Here is a 17941-nt window from a genome sequence, read left to right as displayed (position 1 = left end):
TCAGGTAAAGAAAGTGCAAAGTAAATTTAAAAAGTGATGAAGATGTAATTAATTTTAAAGCCAATCTTGGCATAATTGAAAGTGTTTGCTTATCTTGTAAAATCAATTGAAAAAATTTCTTGATCTGTAAAAAATGCAGACCATCCATTCTTATTCAACATTTCTATAAGGCTAAAATGATTTAGAAAATAATCTGCATCGTGTAATTTTAGAAAGAAGGCATCCTAATTGTCAAATGGATACAACTGATTTTTTGTTTTAGTGATTCGTTTTCACAAGCTCAGTATTTTTTGATGGCAAATTCAGACCTCATTTTCTATGTTGACACCATGGCTTTGACTTTAGTTAATTTGATTTTAGTTAATGAGTAGAAAATAATTGTTGAATCCAATATGCAAAAATATTGGGCGTCCCAATATTTTTCATATTGGATGAGACTCGTCCAAATAAATGGTTTATTATCCGCTCAACGCTAAAATATTACTCATTTTCATAATAATTTCAACTTGTAAGGTCAAAAATCAGGATTCTCAGGGATTCTTGGTAGTTTTTCTTCGAAAGGATGAGTTTCTATTTTGTGACGTAACGTAAAAAAGAAGATGCTCATTTTTTGATGATGCTTTCAAAAATCGTCTAGCGAGAAATAAAGTCCACATTTGTGAAAGGCATTTCAGAGAAGATCAGTTGTGGCACTGTAAGTCTAAGCTTCGTCTTAACCCTAGGCGATCCCGAAAAAAAATTTTGTTTCCGGTCCACCGGCCGAGTGAAAATTTATTTTGTCATCACCCGGCCGCATTTTTTTTGTACATCATCGTTACATTAGCAATGATCTTCGTAGAGTTGTCGAGTTTACTTTTTTGCACATTCCATTTTTTTTTTCATTCGAACAGATTCAAATCAATATTTCATTGATTTGCGAGAATTAATTCTATGTCACATTTTTCATAAATAGAATTTTTTGTTGTGTGTTCGATTTGCAGGGACTCGTCGTCTCTGTAACTATATTTTTATTTAATGTAAAGAAGACCATCATTTTAACTTCTACGAAATCAAGTTTTGGGATCGAAATTTAGCAAAAAAAATTATTTTGCGGCCGGCCGGGTGAGTGTTTGGTGATTTGTTTTATTTATCTAATTATGAAGCTTTAAAGTTTGCTCCCCTCTATTTCGTGACGTAATGAAAGCGAAGGGGAAAGTATTAAATTATTATATTATACTTGATTTTTCTGAGTTTCACCTGAGACAACAATCGTCAAAGGGCTCGTCTGAGCTGCTATCTGTTGATGAGGATAAACTACTAGTTGTAGACATTTTTTACAAACTTCCTCTTTCTTCTCAACGTGACAGATAAAAGACTAAAACACTATGCTGTTTATTTCTCTTTTTTACTTTATGTAATAAGAAACCTACTCGTATTCCACTACGTCACATTTTTTGTAACCATAGAAACTACAAAGAATTTTCAAACAGCTGTAATTCGGTAGAAAAGAGTAAACCGCTATAAACCATATATTTTTAGAATTGTCTTAATGAGCTCTTTCATATTTCATTATCAGTTTAGTGATGATTCCCCTTTAAACGATATATTTGACATTAAAAATAAATTTGTATTGGAAAAGTGTCAATTTTTGTGATACCTTAAGCTAAGGCTACACTGATAGTTTTTTCAGGCGGCTGCAATGCAATTAGCGTTGCGTTGCAAGCGCGCGAGAAATTGCAAAATGTAGCACGTCAATTTTTTCTGCAATTGCTCTGCAACGCAATAAAAATATTGCAGAACAAATTGCAAGTGTCTGCAACAAAATCAGTTTGAACTGATTTTGTTGCAGAAGAATCTGCAATTTTTTGACGATGTATCTGACATTCGAATCTTATTACGTCATTCGAACGTCGGACCTTCGAAAATTAAATGTTTTTGATAAAATCGAATGTTTTGTAATTCGAATTTTTTGTAATTCAAATGTTTTTTAGAAGTTTTTCCTAGTTTTATCTTTTTTAGATGGCTAGACAGCAACAATTTTCAAGCGGGTGCAATGCAAGAATTGCATTGCAGCCGCCTGAAAAAACTTTCAGTGTAGCCTTAGCTTTACTGTCAGAAATGTCATTATGCTCAAGATGTGAAAATTTTAGGTGTTAAATTTTTCTTTATTTTGAAGCTAAATAAAAGTTAAGAATTTACAGAAAATTTCATGGCAAAAGCTCTATTATTTCAGGAGCTATTACCATTGATTGACCTCCAAACAGAAAAAGCCCCCCCCTCCTAGGACGAATAGGGTTAAGAGAAGGCAGTGTCTTAGTATTGGGACTGGAAAATAAATTTTTTTGATAAAAGTCAAGGGAATATTTTATATTCATTCTTTGTTTCAGATTCTAAAAAGCAAAATAATGTAACAAATATAAGTTGAATAAGACTTGGAGTATTGAGATGACTGGTGCAAATTGCTGTATTACTGGGTGTTCTGTTAATCGCAAACATAAAGATATTAGTATCTTTCGCATCCCAGCACTTTCGCAAGATATAGAATTGTTGAAATGGAGGCGGGATTTTATAAGAGAACTTAGAAAATACAGGTTGTTTGATGCTGCTTTCAAGGCTCGTTTGAGAAAAAATACTGTTCATATTTGTGCAAGACATTTTCGGGAAGACCAACTGTGGCATTGTAAGTCTTGTGAATACGACAAAGTTTAAAATGATTCTTTCTTTAACTTGTGCCAGCTTGTGCTAACAAACCCACCTTGAAGAGTTTAACAACATGGGTAATGTCATTCTAGAGGTCTGATAATATGCTAACATTTCTGTTTTGGTTTAGATGTCAGTAAAAAGCAAATAAGAGAAGGAGAATTACCAAGCATCAATCTTCCTGATATTATCAAGCCTCGATCTGGTAAGACTATTGTCCAAATCCATCTGAAATACTAGAGAGCAATTGAATAATAATGTTTTTACTCAGATGATGGAAAATTTCATTTTTTTGACTAATGGTTTTAAGAGTTCACACAAGGAAATTCTTCTCAGTTTCTTTTTTTATGTTTTATAGACGAAGAAAGTGACAGCTTTTCATCTGACGAAGAGTGGGAGATGCTTCCACCACGATATTGCGTCATATGTTACAAGCATGTTGTTGAAAAACCTGATCGCAATCTAGTTGCTGGCCATCCCAATATTTTATTTAATGTGATTGATGAAATAGCTGTTTTACCTTTTGATGTACCCAGGAGATCAGAATATATTTGTAAAAAATGTAAAGATTTATTTCAAAAGCGCCATAAGTTGAGGTATCAGATTTCTGAGATTGATGACCAAATCTATAATTTTATAACAAAGGATGAAAAAGGTAAGGAAAAAGCAACTGATAAACAAAATACAGATACTCAACCAAACGATGAACCGAAGACAGAGGCAGAAAAATTAATTGATAAAATCAAAAGATCAGGTAAAGATGCTCAGAAAATCAATACTGAAAATATGCACGATTATTGTCAAGACAAGAAAGCTACTGGCACAACTTCAGTTCACATTAGCAAAGCTTCAATAGCTGCAAGCCTTAAAACAACCAATAATGAAAAGACAAATGCTATCGTGAATAAAGTTAGCTCATCTACTACAAATGAAGATAGTTCTACAACGAACACTCCAATACAATGTTCAGCACAATCGAACAAAAGGAAAATCTCTCTGACCGAACTACATCAAGAAATTGCGAACAAACGACAACAACAAACCATTGCACCACTTCCATCGGTTTCCGCTTTACAACCACCCAAATTTGAAGTACCTAAATTCTATCGAAAGAAAAATCCTCACCGTACACCCTCACCACCACCCATGGAGACTACACCACCAAGCTTTCCAAGGATTGTGGACTATCGATCTCTTTCTTACTCCAATTTCATTACACCAGTCAGAATAGTTAGTAAAACTGTGAATCAGCCTTCTGTTGGAGGTCTTATAATAGCCCCAAAACCAACTAGTCAAATTATAGCCCCTAAAATTGTGAATCAGGTCATAGCCTCTAAACCACCTGAAACATTCAATTCGAAACCTATTACTAAAGCTCCAAGTACAGCTCAAGTACCTTCTTCGAAAATTTCAAACCAAACTTATTTTGTACCTAAAATACAACAAATCGTAAACACAGTTGCTATCAACAAACCTCAAACTTCGAGTAATACAACAACACCAACAACAGCAACTTCTGCTAAACCAAAAAAACATCGGCATATGATGACTCAAACAAACCCGTTATCTATGAATGACCAAAAATACCCCTGGTTGAATGATGTTGGTACAAATGCTTATGTGGTAGCCAAGTGGCCCTCCAGTCTGAAGTACAAACGTTGCACTCGTGATACCACATCCATTGCTATTGCGCTATTAAGAGGCAAGAAATGCACGTTTATACTTATAACTTATACACGCTTTTTTATAAAGAAGAGTGCTTATAAGAATATCAGGGTGAAAATCGACTAGATATTAAGAATATCTTAAGAATAACTCGAAGGAGAGATTTTTCGAAATGACAAGATGAGAATATTGAGTAGAAAAAATTAATAGGGAAAAGAATTGTTAACTTTAAAGACGTTTTTTTGATACTCCCATAATTCACACATGGAAAAAATGTTTGAAGATAAAACCACCTGTTATATATTTTGTTAGTTCACTGGATTTTGAGACTCAGGAAAATGCTGCTAATGGGGTTAAGTATCCAAAAGCTATCTGTTGAATATTTTTTGAGAAAGATTCTATGAAAAATAAGAGATGTTGAGAATTTTCTCACCCTCAGATTCGAAAAATTCATAAGAATACTTCATCCTTAACCAAAAAACACTATCCTTTATATGGACTTGTCACTGTAAGAATGTTGAAAATTAATGTGACCTGCACACCAGAATTTATCCTTGCACCAACTTTTCAAAAAATGAAGATGTGAAAGTAATTTGAATTTAAAAAACATGTTTTTGAGATTTTTAGTAAAAATCAAATTTCGCGGAACTAATTTTTGCGGAAGACACCCAAAATTGCGAAAATTAGGTCCCGCGAAAATAAGTTTTGCAGTATTGTTATACGCCCAATCTCGTGATTAAAATGAATTACAGCGGTGTCTGACATTTGTTCAAAATAAAGATTGTTTTCCCTCAACAGGTGTTCATGCTGACATGGCCAGGCGAATCTGGAATCACGAAAAGCTCAAATCCTTTATACTCGAGCTCCTTATCAAAGACATTGTTAAAGAATGTGACAAATATTGTCACGACAAGACTCCTTCTATACTACGAAAAACATATCCAGAAGACTTTGTGCACTTCACATACGAGAAACTCGATGCAGAGTTGAAAGAACACTGTCCAATGTTACGAGAGATCGTCCGTAGGGTGACAACAAAACGTTCTGGAGTTCCTCAAGAAGAAAAGTCCTTTTTATCGCACACTTGTATGTCTATTTCTTTGATTATAAAACACCGCCAGCCAAGAATGTGGGCTTTACAAAAGATGTTAGATATGCTTGAGGATGGCGAGAAAAAGGGATTACCAAGATGTTTATTGGAGCAGCGATATATCTTCTTGCCACCTGATATTGGTCTACCATCACCTAAACAGCCATCATCCGAGAATACGGGAAGTGAGGGACCAATGCCCAACGGGGATATTGAAATGGAAGAGCCGAATAAAGCAGAAAACAGGAAAATTGACAAGGGTTTGATTACAGTTTCTACGTGATCTTGTTTCTCTTTTGCTGAATTTTTCTTTATTTTGTCTTCGTGCAATCCTGTAATATCTACTTTGAGAACTAGGCGAACACCAATAAATCTTTGTTTTATTTTTATCTTTGATAATCGCTAATAAGAACATTTCTTTTCGTGCGAGTATTTGATATTTTCTTTAATATTTATTATTCTGTTTCATTCTTTGATTTCTAGGATATCATATTTTATTTGATAGTTTTTAAAATTAAACGCTGTTAATATATGTTTTGATCAAACTTTCGATCCGACGAGTTTCGATTGTCGAGTTGTTTTCTTTCGTGGGAGATCCTTTTCAAAGGACTACTAATGATCTAACTTCCATTCAAGATTACTGTAAAACTTTTCTAATATTGTTGGTTTTCTTAGTGTTGGTTCTTTTACTCGCTTCAGCCTCAGTTCTTTATTTAAAAACCTTTGAATTTGTTCATGTCATTCACTTTTTGTTTTATTTATATTTTCTAGTGAAACAAACAAAAACTAAAAACTAAACTAAAAACAACAATAAAAGATTGTGAAGAAAGAATAAAGAAATCAAAAGAACAAAAGCTGAGAGCATTATAGAATGTCGTATTGTCGAAAAGAAGGTATTTTTCCCGTTTTTTTAACCACTATATTTGTTTGCAACAATTAGTTCTCGTCATATACAAATTCTTTTAGGATTTTGCTGCCCGCTTAATTTAGCTCTTGCCAAAATAAGTTCCCTTAAAGTAGTTGCATTTGCAATTTACAATTATTTCGGGAAAATCATCTACCATTGTTTTCGTATTTTTTTCAGGCAAAGATGACATTATATTTGTAACCAAAGACGATTTTGAATCCACCGAAGTCTCAGAGAAAAAAGATGAGCCCGAGGAAGAAAAAGCCAGCGAACCGAGCGGATTAATTCTACCGAATGGTGATATCAATTGGGATTGTCCCTGTTTGCAGGGGATGGGTAAAGGACCTTGTGGAGAAGAATTTAAAGACGCTTTTTCTTGTTTTCATTATTCTGATGCGGAGCCAAAAGGTTCTGATTGTTTAGATCAATTTAAAAACATGCAAGAATGTTTTGTAAAATTCCCAGAAGTATACGGAGGGATTGACGATGACGAAAACGAGGCTAAAGCGCCTGAAAGTGAGGCTGACCCTCTTGCAGAGACTGAAAACGCACCAACTGAGACTGAATCTAGTCCAAATGATGAAAAAACTAGCCTGGATGGAAATAAAGAACAAGAAGTATGATTTTCGAACATGTTCACAGGCTAATTAGTGAGATTTGAGGAGGATTGCCATTCAGAGAATGATTCCTATGAGTAGAACAGTGAGAAAAGGATGGTTTTATCGAGCACAAAGTGATTGAAAACTACCTATGAAACATTTAAAAGTGAAATTTTACAATATAGACAACATTTAGTTTTTTTTTCAAGATTTTATATATTTTTAAAATTTTGTAATGTCTTGTAACCCTTATATTAGATTTTGTGTATCAAATAAGTTTAGTTAATGCAGTTCTAAAACAGAAATCATGTAGTGTGAAACTATTTGGTTGTTTTTCTGCATTTTCGGTTTTAAAGGGAGAATTTGACTATGCTTTATTATTTTGATAGCTTTAATTTTCTCCTCATTAATGGTTCAAAGTCTCATTAGAAACCCTATCAAATTCCATTTATTAGCCGGTGCTTTAAATCTGTTCAGAAAAAATTTATTTTTGGGCTGTGTTTCTATTAATGATATGCAACTTTGGTCCAAATTTCATGTTTATACCATCAGCCAAACTGGAGTTATTCAAAAAACAAGTTTTGCTGACGTCAGCATTTTTTGGTTTTAGCCTAATGACTTTTTTGGGTGAGAAAATTGATTTTATTAACAGCGATTTCTGAATTTTACATCCTAATACGCTTCTTTAAAGGTATAAATGAACATTTTCCTGCGCCCAATTTTCTGCGCCAAACTTATGGCTTTTGAGACATCCCATAAGTTACGCGAGGCCCCCCCCTCGTTGTAGGGGTTCGAAATACCGTTTCCCCGTCAAAATTTTTGCTGAATCCCGCAATCCCAAAAATTAAAGAAAATGATTACACCGTCACACCGGTTTGTAGAGGTCAAGGCCGCTACCCACTCAGCAATTTATGGTCGGCGAACAAGACGCACGGCTCGTGCGCTTTGGTTGCTGGACGCTTTTCCTATTCCACTGATCCAAAATAAAGGGGAGATTGCTGATGCTGCACATTTTTTTCTTTTTTCTATTTTTTTTTTGCACATGGTACAAGAGTTAAATGTCTCTTTTGATTGGCTAATTAAAAAAGAACAATAGGGAAGCTGCACAGCTCAGCGAAAAAAGTTGAAACGTTTGGGTGGCGACCTTTAGAATACCGGCATAATTACAAAAAATAAGGCTCTAAATACCTTCACCGGTAAAATACCGTTTTCCCGTCTCTTTTTTTCGTCAAATCCCGTAATACCGTATTAAAATAGGACCGATCCCGTCACACCGTAAAAGTACATACAAAACCCCCCCTATATTTTGCCGCCAAAATAATCGATCTTAGTGCTGCACAATCGGGGCAAATATCGGGCTAATATTGTTTATGACGCAAAAACCCGAATTCCCTGGCCAAGAACTGCAAACTGAAAGCTCTGAAAGCAAACAGCAAACTGGCAAGTACTGGCAAAGGAAGCTCCAGCAAGAAATCACTGACTTTCACATAACTTCAGGAATGGTGCATGTAGTATTTTAATTTGTGTTTATCAGTGCTAGGTTAGATATGTAAAAAACAAAAAGTTTTTTTCTCTCTATTTTATCATTTGAGATGGCTTTCCTTTGTGCACTGCGCCCCCCATCCCATCACAGTTCGGCAAATTAAATAGCTGTCAACTCTCCCGCATTCCAGCTTGGAAATGGTACGAAATGGTACACAGTACGCCAAATATACTCAGAGTGAGGTAGTAATTACTTTTGACGTATTGGCGTAAGTACAGTGTAGCTGGAACCTCGATATTCCAGGATTAGAAAAAGCTATACCTGTTATCTTTTTTCTTTAAAGAATCAACAAGCCATCAACATCGATAAATTACACACATTCCCTCAGAAACTTTTAAAATTATCTGCCATTATGACTTTCTTGAAGCTGTTCCGAAATTAACCAATCGGGCTAGGTATCGGAATTCCTATGGGAGTTCTTTTCCGAGTTTTGTAAAATAGCTAAGTCAGCAAAAAAACTTTTCCCGGGGGTTTGAAGAATAAACAGAACTGTTATCATTCGTTTTTTATTTAACCGTATAAATTTGCGCTCAAAAATACTTTAATAAATAAGTTAATAATATTCAAATATACTATTTGTATCTCTCAGAAAATAAACACTTACAGAACGACATAGTTTATCATTTAGACTACCCCCGTGTTTGAACCATTCTATCGTGGGCGCAAAATAGGGCGGAAACTAAGTAGCACCCTCAGTGCAAGATTGCCGCCTCATCTTTATTCGCCCGCACGAAAACGAGCTAGTCATTTTTTTCTCCCGCGCTCAAGCGGAAAAGGAAAGTGATTGATATTCTTTGAAGAAAAAACGTCAGAAATAAACCCAAAGACCAAAAGATGTATTTTGTTGTTGAGAATCGATCCTGTGAAGATGAAAAAATTTCTGCTATGCGTTTTTTTCGGAACGCTGAAAAACTCTAATTTCGATCTTCCTTAAGGGAAAGAGGTTGCGAGATTTGGGCTAGCGAGGCAAAAATCGCTAAAAAACTGGTAAAATCGTAATCCTCAAAAATCGAAGTTCCAGCCTCACTGAAGTAAGGAGCGGATATAAAGTAAGATATTGGCGTAAGTCAAAGCTTTTCACAAGACGTGTGAAGCACCGCCATTCTAACGCCAGGTTTAAGCCCACCCACCTCTTTTGGCGTACACCTCAGATTTAACAAATAACAATTCGGTGTGGACTTTGCATCGTTTCCACACTGGCTAGCGACTCCAGAAATCATGCAACTTTTGTTGACGTCAAACCAAATGTTTCATTTTTCCGTGAACTTTGAACCCTTGGAACTTTTTTTCTATGTATGCTAAAGCGTTCCCGATTTTACTAAATGAAAGCCTGTGATCTTAGCTTTCCAGCGGTATATAACACTGTGCACAAGTGTTACGCGTAAGCCAAATCGCGTATTACGAACAACCTCTAAATTGCCGAGTACAGGAGAAAAAAAATCGAAATTCAAAATGGCGGCCAAGCCCACGCTGATAACTATCAAAAATCTTTGTTTTTCAATCAGCTATTGCAGCTCAATAAATCAATGATAAAAAAATTCACTCCATTAAGAATTAGTGAATAAGAAGAGAACAAAACTAAAATAAATACAATCAACGGAAACCCGTCCACTAAAAGGCGGCAACCGTACAACTGATGATCCAAGATGATATGCCAACCATGCAAACAACCATTCAAACAAGATGAAAATGCAATAGCATGCGACACCTGTGATCAATGGTTCCATCAAATATGTGTTTCCATGGACATTGAAACATTCATAAGACACACAAACGACGTAGACATTCCTTGGCACTGTAGTGATTGTACCAACCTTCTTGAGAACGAGAACAGAGAGTCTGATACCGATGTTGCTATCCAACCTGACAATAATGAAAAGAATAAGAAGAAAGTCGATAAACTCAGAATTCTAGTATGTAACTTTCAAAGTATCTGGAGCAAACGTAACTCCTTAGAAAAGTTCTTCAAGGACCACCAAATCGACGTAGTAATTGGATCCGAATCTCATCTTAAAGAACGTACCAAAAACTCTGAATTCTTACCACCACATTACCTAGCAGAACGTAGAGATAGGGAAGACGGAAAAGGAGGAGTAATTATCATCTACAGAGATTGGATGAAAGTTGACCAAATACCCAACAAAGTACCTGAAATTGTAACTGTTAAAATACAAACACATCAGAAACCTGTCATAGTCTCAGCATGTTACCGTTCAATGTATAACTCTAAAGAACAAAACAAACAATTAACAGAAGAAATAACAGACATCTGTAAGAAATACAAAAATCATCATCTTTGGATAGGGGGTGACTTCAACCTGCCAGATATAGATTGGAACACCAACAGTATCACTTCCAATCAGTATTCGAAAGAACTAAACGAACAATACCTTGAAGTCTTTGAAACTTCAGGTCTTCATCAAATGGTCAATTTTACAACACGCAAGAAAGCAATACTTGACCTTATATGATCACAGTCAAAAATTAAGGGGGGTTTTGTGACATTTACACCTACTGTCATGTTTGTTGCCATAAATGTTGAGAAAATGAGGTTACTTTTGTAGAATTTGGTTAGTTTAATACATAGTAATTTTTCATCAAATTGGAAAAAACACGAAATTTTGAGGTTTCCTCTACCCTTAGTTACACTTGAATTTGTACTGTGGTTAAATTGAGGTTACCAGATCGAGGTTACCTTATTTGCAGGCCTATATCTCAATGTCCGATGAGTGAAAATCATTCAAATTTTTTTTGAGGGTCAGGTATACATTTTTCTATCCGGTGATGCTTTTTATTTTTTTTAATTCACTCTTTTGGGGCCTTTATGAGGTTACCAAGTTTCACTAATTTGCAACCTCGTTTATTTCCCATAACTTGAAACAAAATGTAAAATTTTATTTGTGAATGCAAAACTGTAGACATTGCAGAAATATAATTGAAAAAGATTTTGTTCAATTATGTGATAAATTGGGTGGCATATTGAGGTTACTTTTATTACCTCTGAAAAATGGGCTTATAAATGAAATTCTAGATACCCTGAAACATTAAAAAAGGGCCAGATATAAGTAGTGATTATAAGGAAGTAGCGTTTGAATGGAAAAGACTCACTTTTTTCTATAAAATAAAATGGTAAACTATTTCAAAATTCCAGTGTTCTGTTTCATGATTTTGGTTATATTTTTGAGGTTACCGGTTCTTTGGACTGAAACTTATGTGAAACGCTAATGTTTGGGATCGATTTACCCAAGATTAATTACATGCCAAATTTTTTTTATCATTCACAATACTGTAATTAATAATCATAATTATATTTGCCCAACATGTTTCACAAGTGTGATACTTTTGAGGCTACCTTGTTAAATTTTCCTTTTTATTTACTGCAACATTGCAATGTTGCAACATTGGGCAACATTGGGCACATGTGGGCAAAGCAGTGTAATGACTTCTTTTTTTGATAAATAAAAAGAGCTTGAAGAAGTTTTAATTCAGTACAACTTGGAGATTTCTTGACAGCAAGTGATATTAATGAGGTTATCTTTTTTTATTCTTTAGACAATAAAACATTAACTAGTAAATTAAATGGAGACAAATCATTTCAGTTGGACCTGTCCAGTTTGTCAGAAAGTTTTAAAGCATAAGAAAAGCATAAGCAGGCACAAAAAGACTCACAAGGAAGAGAAGGAATTAATATGTGGCAAGTGCAACAAAGTATTTGCCAGGAAAGACAACTTTCGACGCCATCAACTAAAATGCATCGCAAAGAAAGAACCGGTTTGCCATATCTGCTCTAAAAAGTTCAGGTCATTGTGGTTTCTCAAGAGACATGAAAAAACACACACGCAAAAGGTCCAAAACAACGACTCACTCGAAGAATTGCCAACAATGGTTCCAATAATCAGGTATGAATTTTAAGATCTTTGAAATTTAAATGCTTAAAATTGTTTAAAAATAGGCAAAAATATAGTTTTGAGCATAATGTAGTAATTGAGTTTAGATCTTAGCACAATTTCTTTCTTATAGGACACGTTATTCAAGCCACCTTGACATTAGTGTAGATCCAGAAACAACAGCAGAGTTACAAGAAGACCTTGATCAAGTTTGTAAATCTATTATCAGTTTGCAACTTAACAGTATATTAGATTCCTATTTCTGAGATTCTGATGATAGAATAGTGAAGTGTATTATTTTATGTGAATCAAAGTGAAGTTATTCTAGGCCAGTTCCAAACCTTTAACAATTTTCTGTTAGATTTTGATGAAGTACTAAGTATAGCTTTTTAGTTAATTTCCTAAAAATAGTCTCTTAATAAGATTTTTCTTTCTCTCAACAGACAGCAAATGATGTTCAACAGGCAACTCCTTCAACTCCGAGACCCGTTAGATTTAAAAGCAATCAGGTATATAAGACTCTATGCTACAAATTAAGGACTAACTCAAATTCATCAGTGAGGAGATTAGGAACTGAGTGTGAGATAAATGAAAGTTTTTTTTCTTTCTAGATCACGTCGACTCCAAACAATGATGGAAGTAATTCACCACTGCTTAGCCCAAATACACGCCAAAGAAAGCATCGAATAGCAACTGATTTAACATCATACATCGACAACTTGCATTTGTCCGTAGAGGATCAAATTGACATCCTTAAACTCTCTTTGAGGCAAATGAATCTTAGTGAAAAATTGAAATGGTTCCGAAAGCCATCTAAGGCTGGAAGGAAAATGATAAAGTTTGAAACAAGGGAAGCAGCCTGGAACTTCTGGCATCGTAATAGCACAGCCTCGACCTTGACATCAAGACCAGCTCGTTTGAGAGTTGCTGACAAACCTCGCGTACAAGAAAGTTTGAAGTTTGTGCAAACAACACGCCAAGTTTCTGTCAGAAACAAACCTTATTTTGAGAGTATTCATTTCACTGTCACGGAGACAATGAAGAACCTATTTCGCAAGTTCCTTACAGAAAACCCTGACCACAACATTTCTTATGGAACCTTTTTGTCTTTGAAACCATTCTATGTCAGGGCAGCTGGAACCAAAGATTTTGAAATGTGTGTTTGCAAAAAACATCTCCATGCTCGTCGATCTATCGATGCCCTGATCAAAGTATGTGAAAAACAGTTGATTGTTCTCGATGAGATAAATGACTACTATTCATTTTTCAACTACATGAACAGAGAGTGTACAGATTGTGAAACAGCAGGCTATATTTCATGGGAATGTGTTAAAGAAAAAGACAAACTTTGCAAACATGTCTCTCCACGCTGGGAAGCTTTGAGCCAGCGAATCCTTTCTGAGCATGATCCAAATACCACAGTGAAATTTGAGCATTTTGTCAAAGTTGAAGTGGTGACTAAGAAAGGCAAGGCAGTTGAACGTTTGGCAGCTGTTTCAATAATGGCAAATGCAGAATTTCTGGTTGACTTCATCAGCAAAATGCTGGCAAAAATTCAGTTTCATCGAAACCATTTAAAGCATTACCGAAGCACCCTACCGATCCTGAGACAATGGTTTGCTGACAGTAACCATTTGGACGTGGATTATTCTGAGAACCTCAAGATTCCTGTCAAGTATGAACCACAAAGTTTGCATTGGTCACATACCCAGGTAACTGTTCATTCTGGCATCTTAAAAACGCCGATGTGCAAGTCCTATCATCCGTATATTTCGAATGACCGAAAACATGATCAGGCATTTGCACAGGTCTGCATCGAAAAGATGATTGAAAACATTCCAGTGGAATTTAAAGATAGACCAATCATCATTGAATCAGATAATTGTACTGCACAGTACAAATCCGTGACCCACTTTTGGTTGATTCAGGATCTTGCAAAACGACTCGATACAACAATTGTAAGAGTTTATGGGATTGCAGAACATGGCAAAGGAGAAGTCGATCATGTTGGGGGCGTTGCAAAAACATCCGTTCGCAGAGAAGTTGCTAACGGATCTCTGTTCATCAATGCTGGTGATATTGTTTCATTTTTGCAAAACAAATTTGAAGAGAAGGAAAGTCCACGATATGTCATTGACGAAATTACTGATCAGGCTGAAAGGTTGAGGAACATATGCAGGTTAAAGAACTTTTCGTCCATAGAAGGTTCCAGTAAGTTCCAAGTAATGGTCTTCAGACCAAATAACCCAAAGATTCTAGCAGCTGAAAGGATCTGTATTTGCTCTGAGTGTGAGGAAAGTTATGGCTCCTGCTCTCTTTTCAAGGAGTATGAAATGGTAGTTGGCGATCTTAATCACACCTCACTGCGATCAGATGGTGCTCTCATTCAAAATGAAAAGGTACGAGTCACAAGTGACTTCATCATCCCGGGAACCGTTTGTGCTATTGCTGCCAGTGACAACTCATCTGACACAGTTTGGTTTGTTCTAATATCAAGTGACGAGATGTCCAGCAATGATGTTACTACTGATGACTATGGGCACTCTATCCCTCAAGGAGAAGAGTATTTCAAGGGACACTATTTGGAGAAGCATTCAAGCAAACGATCTGCAGATTATTATCAAGCAACCAACAAAATTTCCCTAATTTCCAAGGCTAGCGTAGTTTATCCATTTGTTGACTTTGAAAAAAACAATAAAGACTTGGTGATTATAACAAATGTAGAGCTTTGCCAAATCATTGCCTTTGTAGAACATTATGAATTTACTGAGTAATATTGTTTGACTATATTGTTTTCGTTCTGTTGTATTTGGATTTTACGTATGTTCCCATTTTGATTGGTTTTGCTGAAAAGTGTTCTGTGTTACTTTTTTTGCGCTTTATTTCAGTCCCTCTTTCAATTGGAGAAAATTTCAGACAAAACTGTAACCTCAATAATGCCACTTTTAGAACATAATTAGCAATGATTATTATTGATTAGTGATGGTTCTTCAGTTTTCAGGGTGATTTTTAAATTTTGAGTCTAAATTGTAACTTTTTAACCAATTTACCTTACTTTTTTGTCAAAATTGTAAAAAAGGTAACCTCATTTTATCACAATTTAGTATAATTTTCACTTGTTTTGTTCTTTAATTACATAGAATATCAAATTTTGTGTTGAAGTTGAAAAAATGTTTTAAACTGAATGATTTTACAGAGATTCTCTTACTCAATATGATGAAATATTACCAAAAAGTAACCTCAAATATCTCACTCAATTTTGAATATTTTGCGCACCTTTTTCGACCAGGCATTTTCCTACTATTCAAGAATAGGATTCTAGAGTTTCATTCCTAAATCATCTGTTTACGATGTTCTATGGTGTTCTAAAGGGAGTCCATTAAAATTGAAGGTAACCTCAAAACTAGCACACCAAATTCAAAATAAATTTACGCATGGTTAAGTTACATTGTTTTGAGGACCTGTTTTAAATTTCAAGCCCAAACAACCATTATTTAGAATTTTATTCCAAAATATTTAAAAATTGACATTTTGAGACTTTCAAAAAATGTCACGCAATTTTTGACTGTGTTCTTATGCTCACAAACCGACCGGGCTTTGTCTCAAATTGCTCACCAGTCCCAGGTCTTAGTGACCACGATACTGTCGTACTTTTAGACATGATATGCCACCCTCAGAGACATAAACCGATCCAACGCAAAGTGATGTGCTGGAACAGAACTGATTTTACAGCACTCCGTAACGACGTTAGAGATAAATGCAGAACCCTTTGTAATACAACATCTGACGAAACCCCAGTAAATGAAATCTGGAACGGTATAAAAAATATGGTTAAAGTATGTCAAGAGCGCCATGTCCCAACAACCACAACAAAAAAACGCTTTGATCAACCCTGGTTCAATCAAATATGCAAAAGAGCTAACCGACAGAAAATCAGACGGTATAGAGTTTACAAGCGAACAAGAAAAGATGAAGACTGGGTGAAATTTCAACTAGCAGCAAAACACTATAGAAAGATCTGTAACACCACAAAAAACAATTTCGTTAAAGAGACAGTAACAGGAAATAAAAAGAAACTTTTTAAATACATCAAATCTAAGCGAAATGATATTGCTGGAGTTGCGCCACTCATTGACAAAAATGGACAAACCCACTCAGATGATGGTGAAATCGCCCAACTTCTCAATCAACATTATTGTAGTGTTTTCTCCAAGGACAATGGTATAACTCCAACAATCAACGGTCCCAAGGTTCAGACATTGCCAATATTACTTTACAAGAAATGGAATTGAAAAAACTATTGAAAAACATTGATCCCGGTAAAGCATGCGGACCTGACAATATACCTGCTCGATTTCTTAAAGAATGTGCTGAAGAGATTACAGATGCATATGTTAAACTATTCACCGCCTCACTTAAACAAGGGAAAGTACCGGAAGACTGGAAAAAAGGCACTGTCACTCCAATTCACAAAGGAGGAAACAAACCCAGATCAACTGCTGAAAACTATCAACCAGTCAGCCTCACTTCTATTTCCTGCAAGATCATGGAGCACATCCTATTCAGCCATATCATGACCCATCTCGAGAAAGACGGTACACTTAGTGATGCTCAACACGGTTTTCGCAAACAACGCTCATGCGAAACACAATTACTAGCAACGGTTGATAAATTTGCAAAAGCCCTTAACAACAGTGAACAGATTGACACAGTCCTTCTAGACTTTAGCAAGGCTTTCGATAAAGTTAACCACAGAAAGCTACTCATCAAATTACATCACTACGGCATTCGAAAGGAAATATTATCGTGGATCACTGACTTTCTATCCAACAGAACCCAATGTGTTGTTGTCCGAGGATCTACGTCCCCACAATCAAAAGTTGAATCAGGAGTACCACAGGGATCTGTATTGGGCCCATTACTCTTTCTCATATATATTAACGATATGCCACTCACAACCGAATCCACACTTGCTTTATTTGCTGACGACTCACTCCTACACCGTATCATTCAGAGCCTAAACGACACCACTATTCTCCAAAACGACCTTGACAAATTACAAAAATGGGAAGACGATTGGTCCATGGAATTCCATCCCAAGAAATGTAAAGTTTTGCGAATAACAAATAAAGTAAAACCTACTGTCTGTGATTACTTCATCCACAATGAGAAACTAGAAACAGTCAGCAAAGCCAAATACTTAGGGGTAACCATCAACAAAAAGCTAAATTGGAAAGACCACGTTAACACGATTGTCTCTAAAGCTACCAATGTGAGACTTTTCCTGCAACGCAACCTTCAATCATGTCTTAAAGAGACCAAACTCGAATGCTACAAAATATTCATCCGCCCAATTCTGGAATATGCTAGCCCTGTCTGGTGCCCTCATAACAACACAACGTTATCTAGCAAGATCGAAATGGTCCAGCGCAAAGCTTGTAGATGGATTGAGAACAAATGGGCATACCATTACAGCCCAACAGCAATGGCTAAACGATTGAATCTCGAGTCTCTTGAAATGCGAAGAGACTTATCTTGTTTGAAAATGTTATTTGATTGCGTAAATGGCTT

General features: G+C 35.7%; 4 protein-coding genes across 6 annotated transcripts in view; all 4 read left to right on the top strand.

Annotated features, from left to right (window-relative positions):
* Positions 1–2347: 2347 nt before the first annotated feature.
* Positions 2348–5998, top strand: LOC136813120 (uncharacterized). 2 transcript variants are annotated; one of them, XM_067069648.1, is made up of 4 exons: positions 2348–2659; positions 2810–2884; positions 3038–4381; positions 5143–5998. In XM_067069648.1, the coding sequence occupies exons 1-4, from the start codon at positions 2425–2427 to the stop codon at positions 5715–5717; spliced, it is 2229 nt and encodes a 742-aa protein (XP_066925749.1). In that variant the 5' UTR covers positions 2348–2424; the 3' UTR covers positions 5718–5998. The 2 variants fall into 2 exon arrangements, with proteins under 2 accessions (XP_066925749.1, XP_066925750.1); XM_067069649.1 differs by lacking the exon at positions 2348–2659 and having other exon boundaries at positions 2808–2884; positions 3016–4381; positions 5143–5717.
* On the top strand, positions 5979–7260 carry LOC136813121 (mitochondrial intermembrane space import and assembly protein 40-B-like). The gene is made up of 2 exons (XM_067069650.1): positions 5979–6327; positions 6519–7260. The coding sequence occupies exons 1-2, from the start codon at positions 6306–6308 to the stop codon at positions 6962–6964; spliced, it is 468 nt and encodes a 155-aa protein (XP_066925751.1). The 5' UTR covers positions 5979–6305; the 3' UTR covers positions 6965–7260.
* A 1103-nt stretch (positions 7261–8363) lies between these two features.
* The window catches only part of LOC136813119 (regulator of nonsense transcripts 2-like), a 78991-nt gene continuing 69413 nt past the window's right edge, over positions 8364–17941 (top strand). Inside the window, exon 1 of one of the 2 annotated variants that reach the window (XM_067069646.1) lies at positions 8364–8442. Coding sequence is in view for 1 of the 2 variants with exons in the window: in XM_067069645.1 (XP_066925746.1) it covers positions 8440–8442 (3 nt within the window). In the remaining variant the exon portion in view is untranslated. The remainder of the gene's footprint in view (positions 8443–17941) is intronic. The other variant, XM_067069645.1, reaches the window with a different exon arrangement.
* Positions 12157–15144, top strand: LOC136812943 (uncharacterized). Its single transcript, XM_067069451.1, has 2 exons — positions 12157–12382; positions 12814–15144. The coding sequence occupies exon 2, from the start codon at positions 13144–13146 to the stop codon at positions 15142–15144; it is 2001 nt and encodes a 666-aa protein (XP_066925552.1). The 5' UTR covers positions 12157–12382; positions 12814–13143.

The sequence above is a fragment of the Clytia hemisphaerica genome, unplaced genomic scaffold (genome assembly GCF_902728285.1).
Source record: "Clytia hemisphaerica strain Z4C2 unplaced genomic scaffold, Clytia hemisphaerica genome assembly, whole genome shotgun sequence".
Lineage (NCBI taxonomy): Eukaryota > Metazoa > Cnidaria > Hydrozoa > Leptothecata > Clytiidae > Clytia > Clytia hemisphaerica.
The sequence above is the reverse complement of the archived record's forward strand: the minus strand, read 5'-3'. Positions and strand labels throughout refer to the sequence as shown.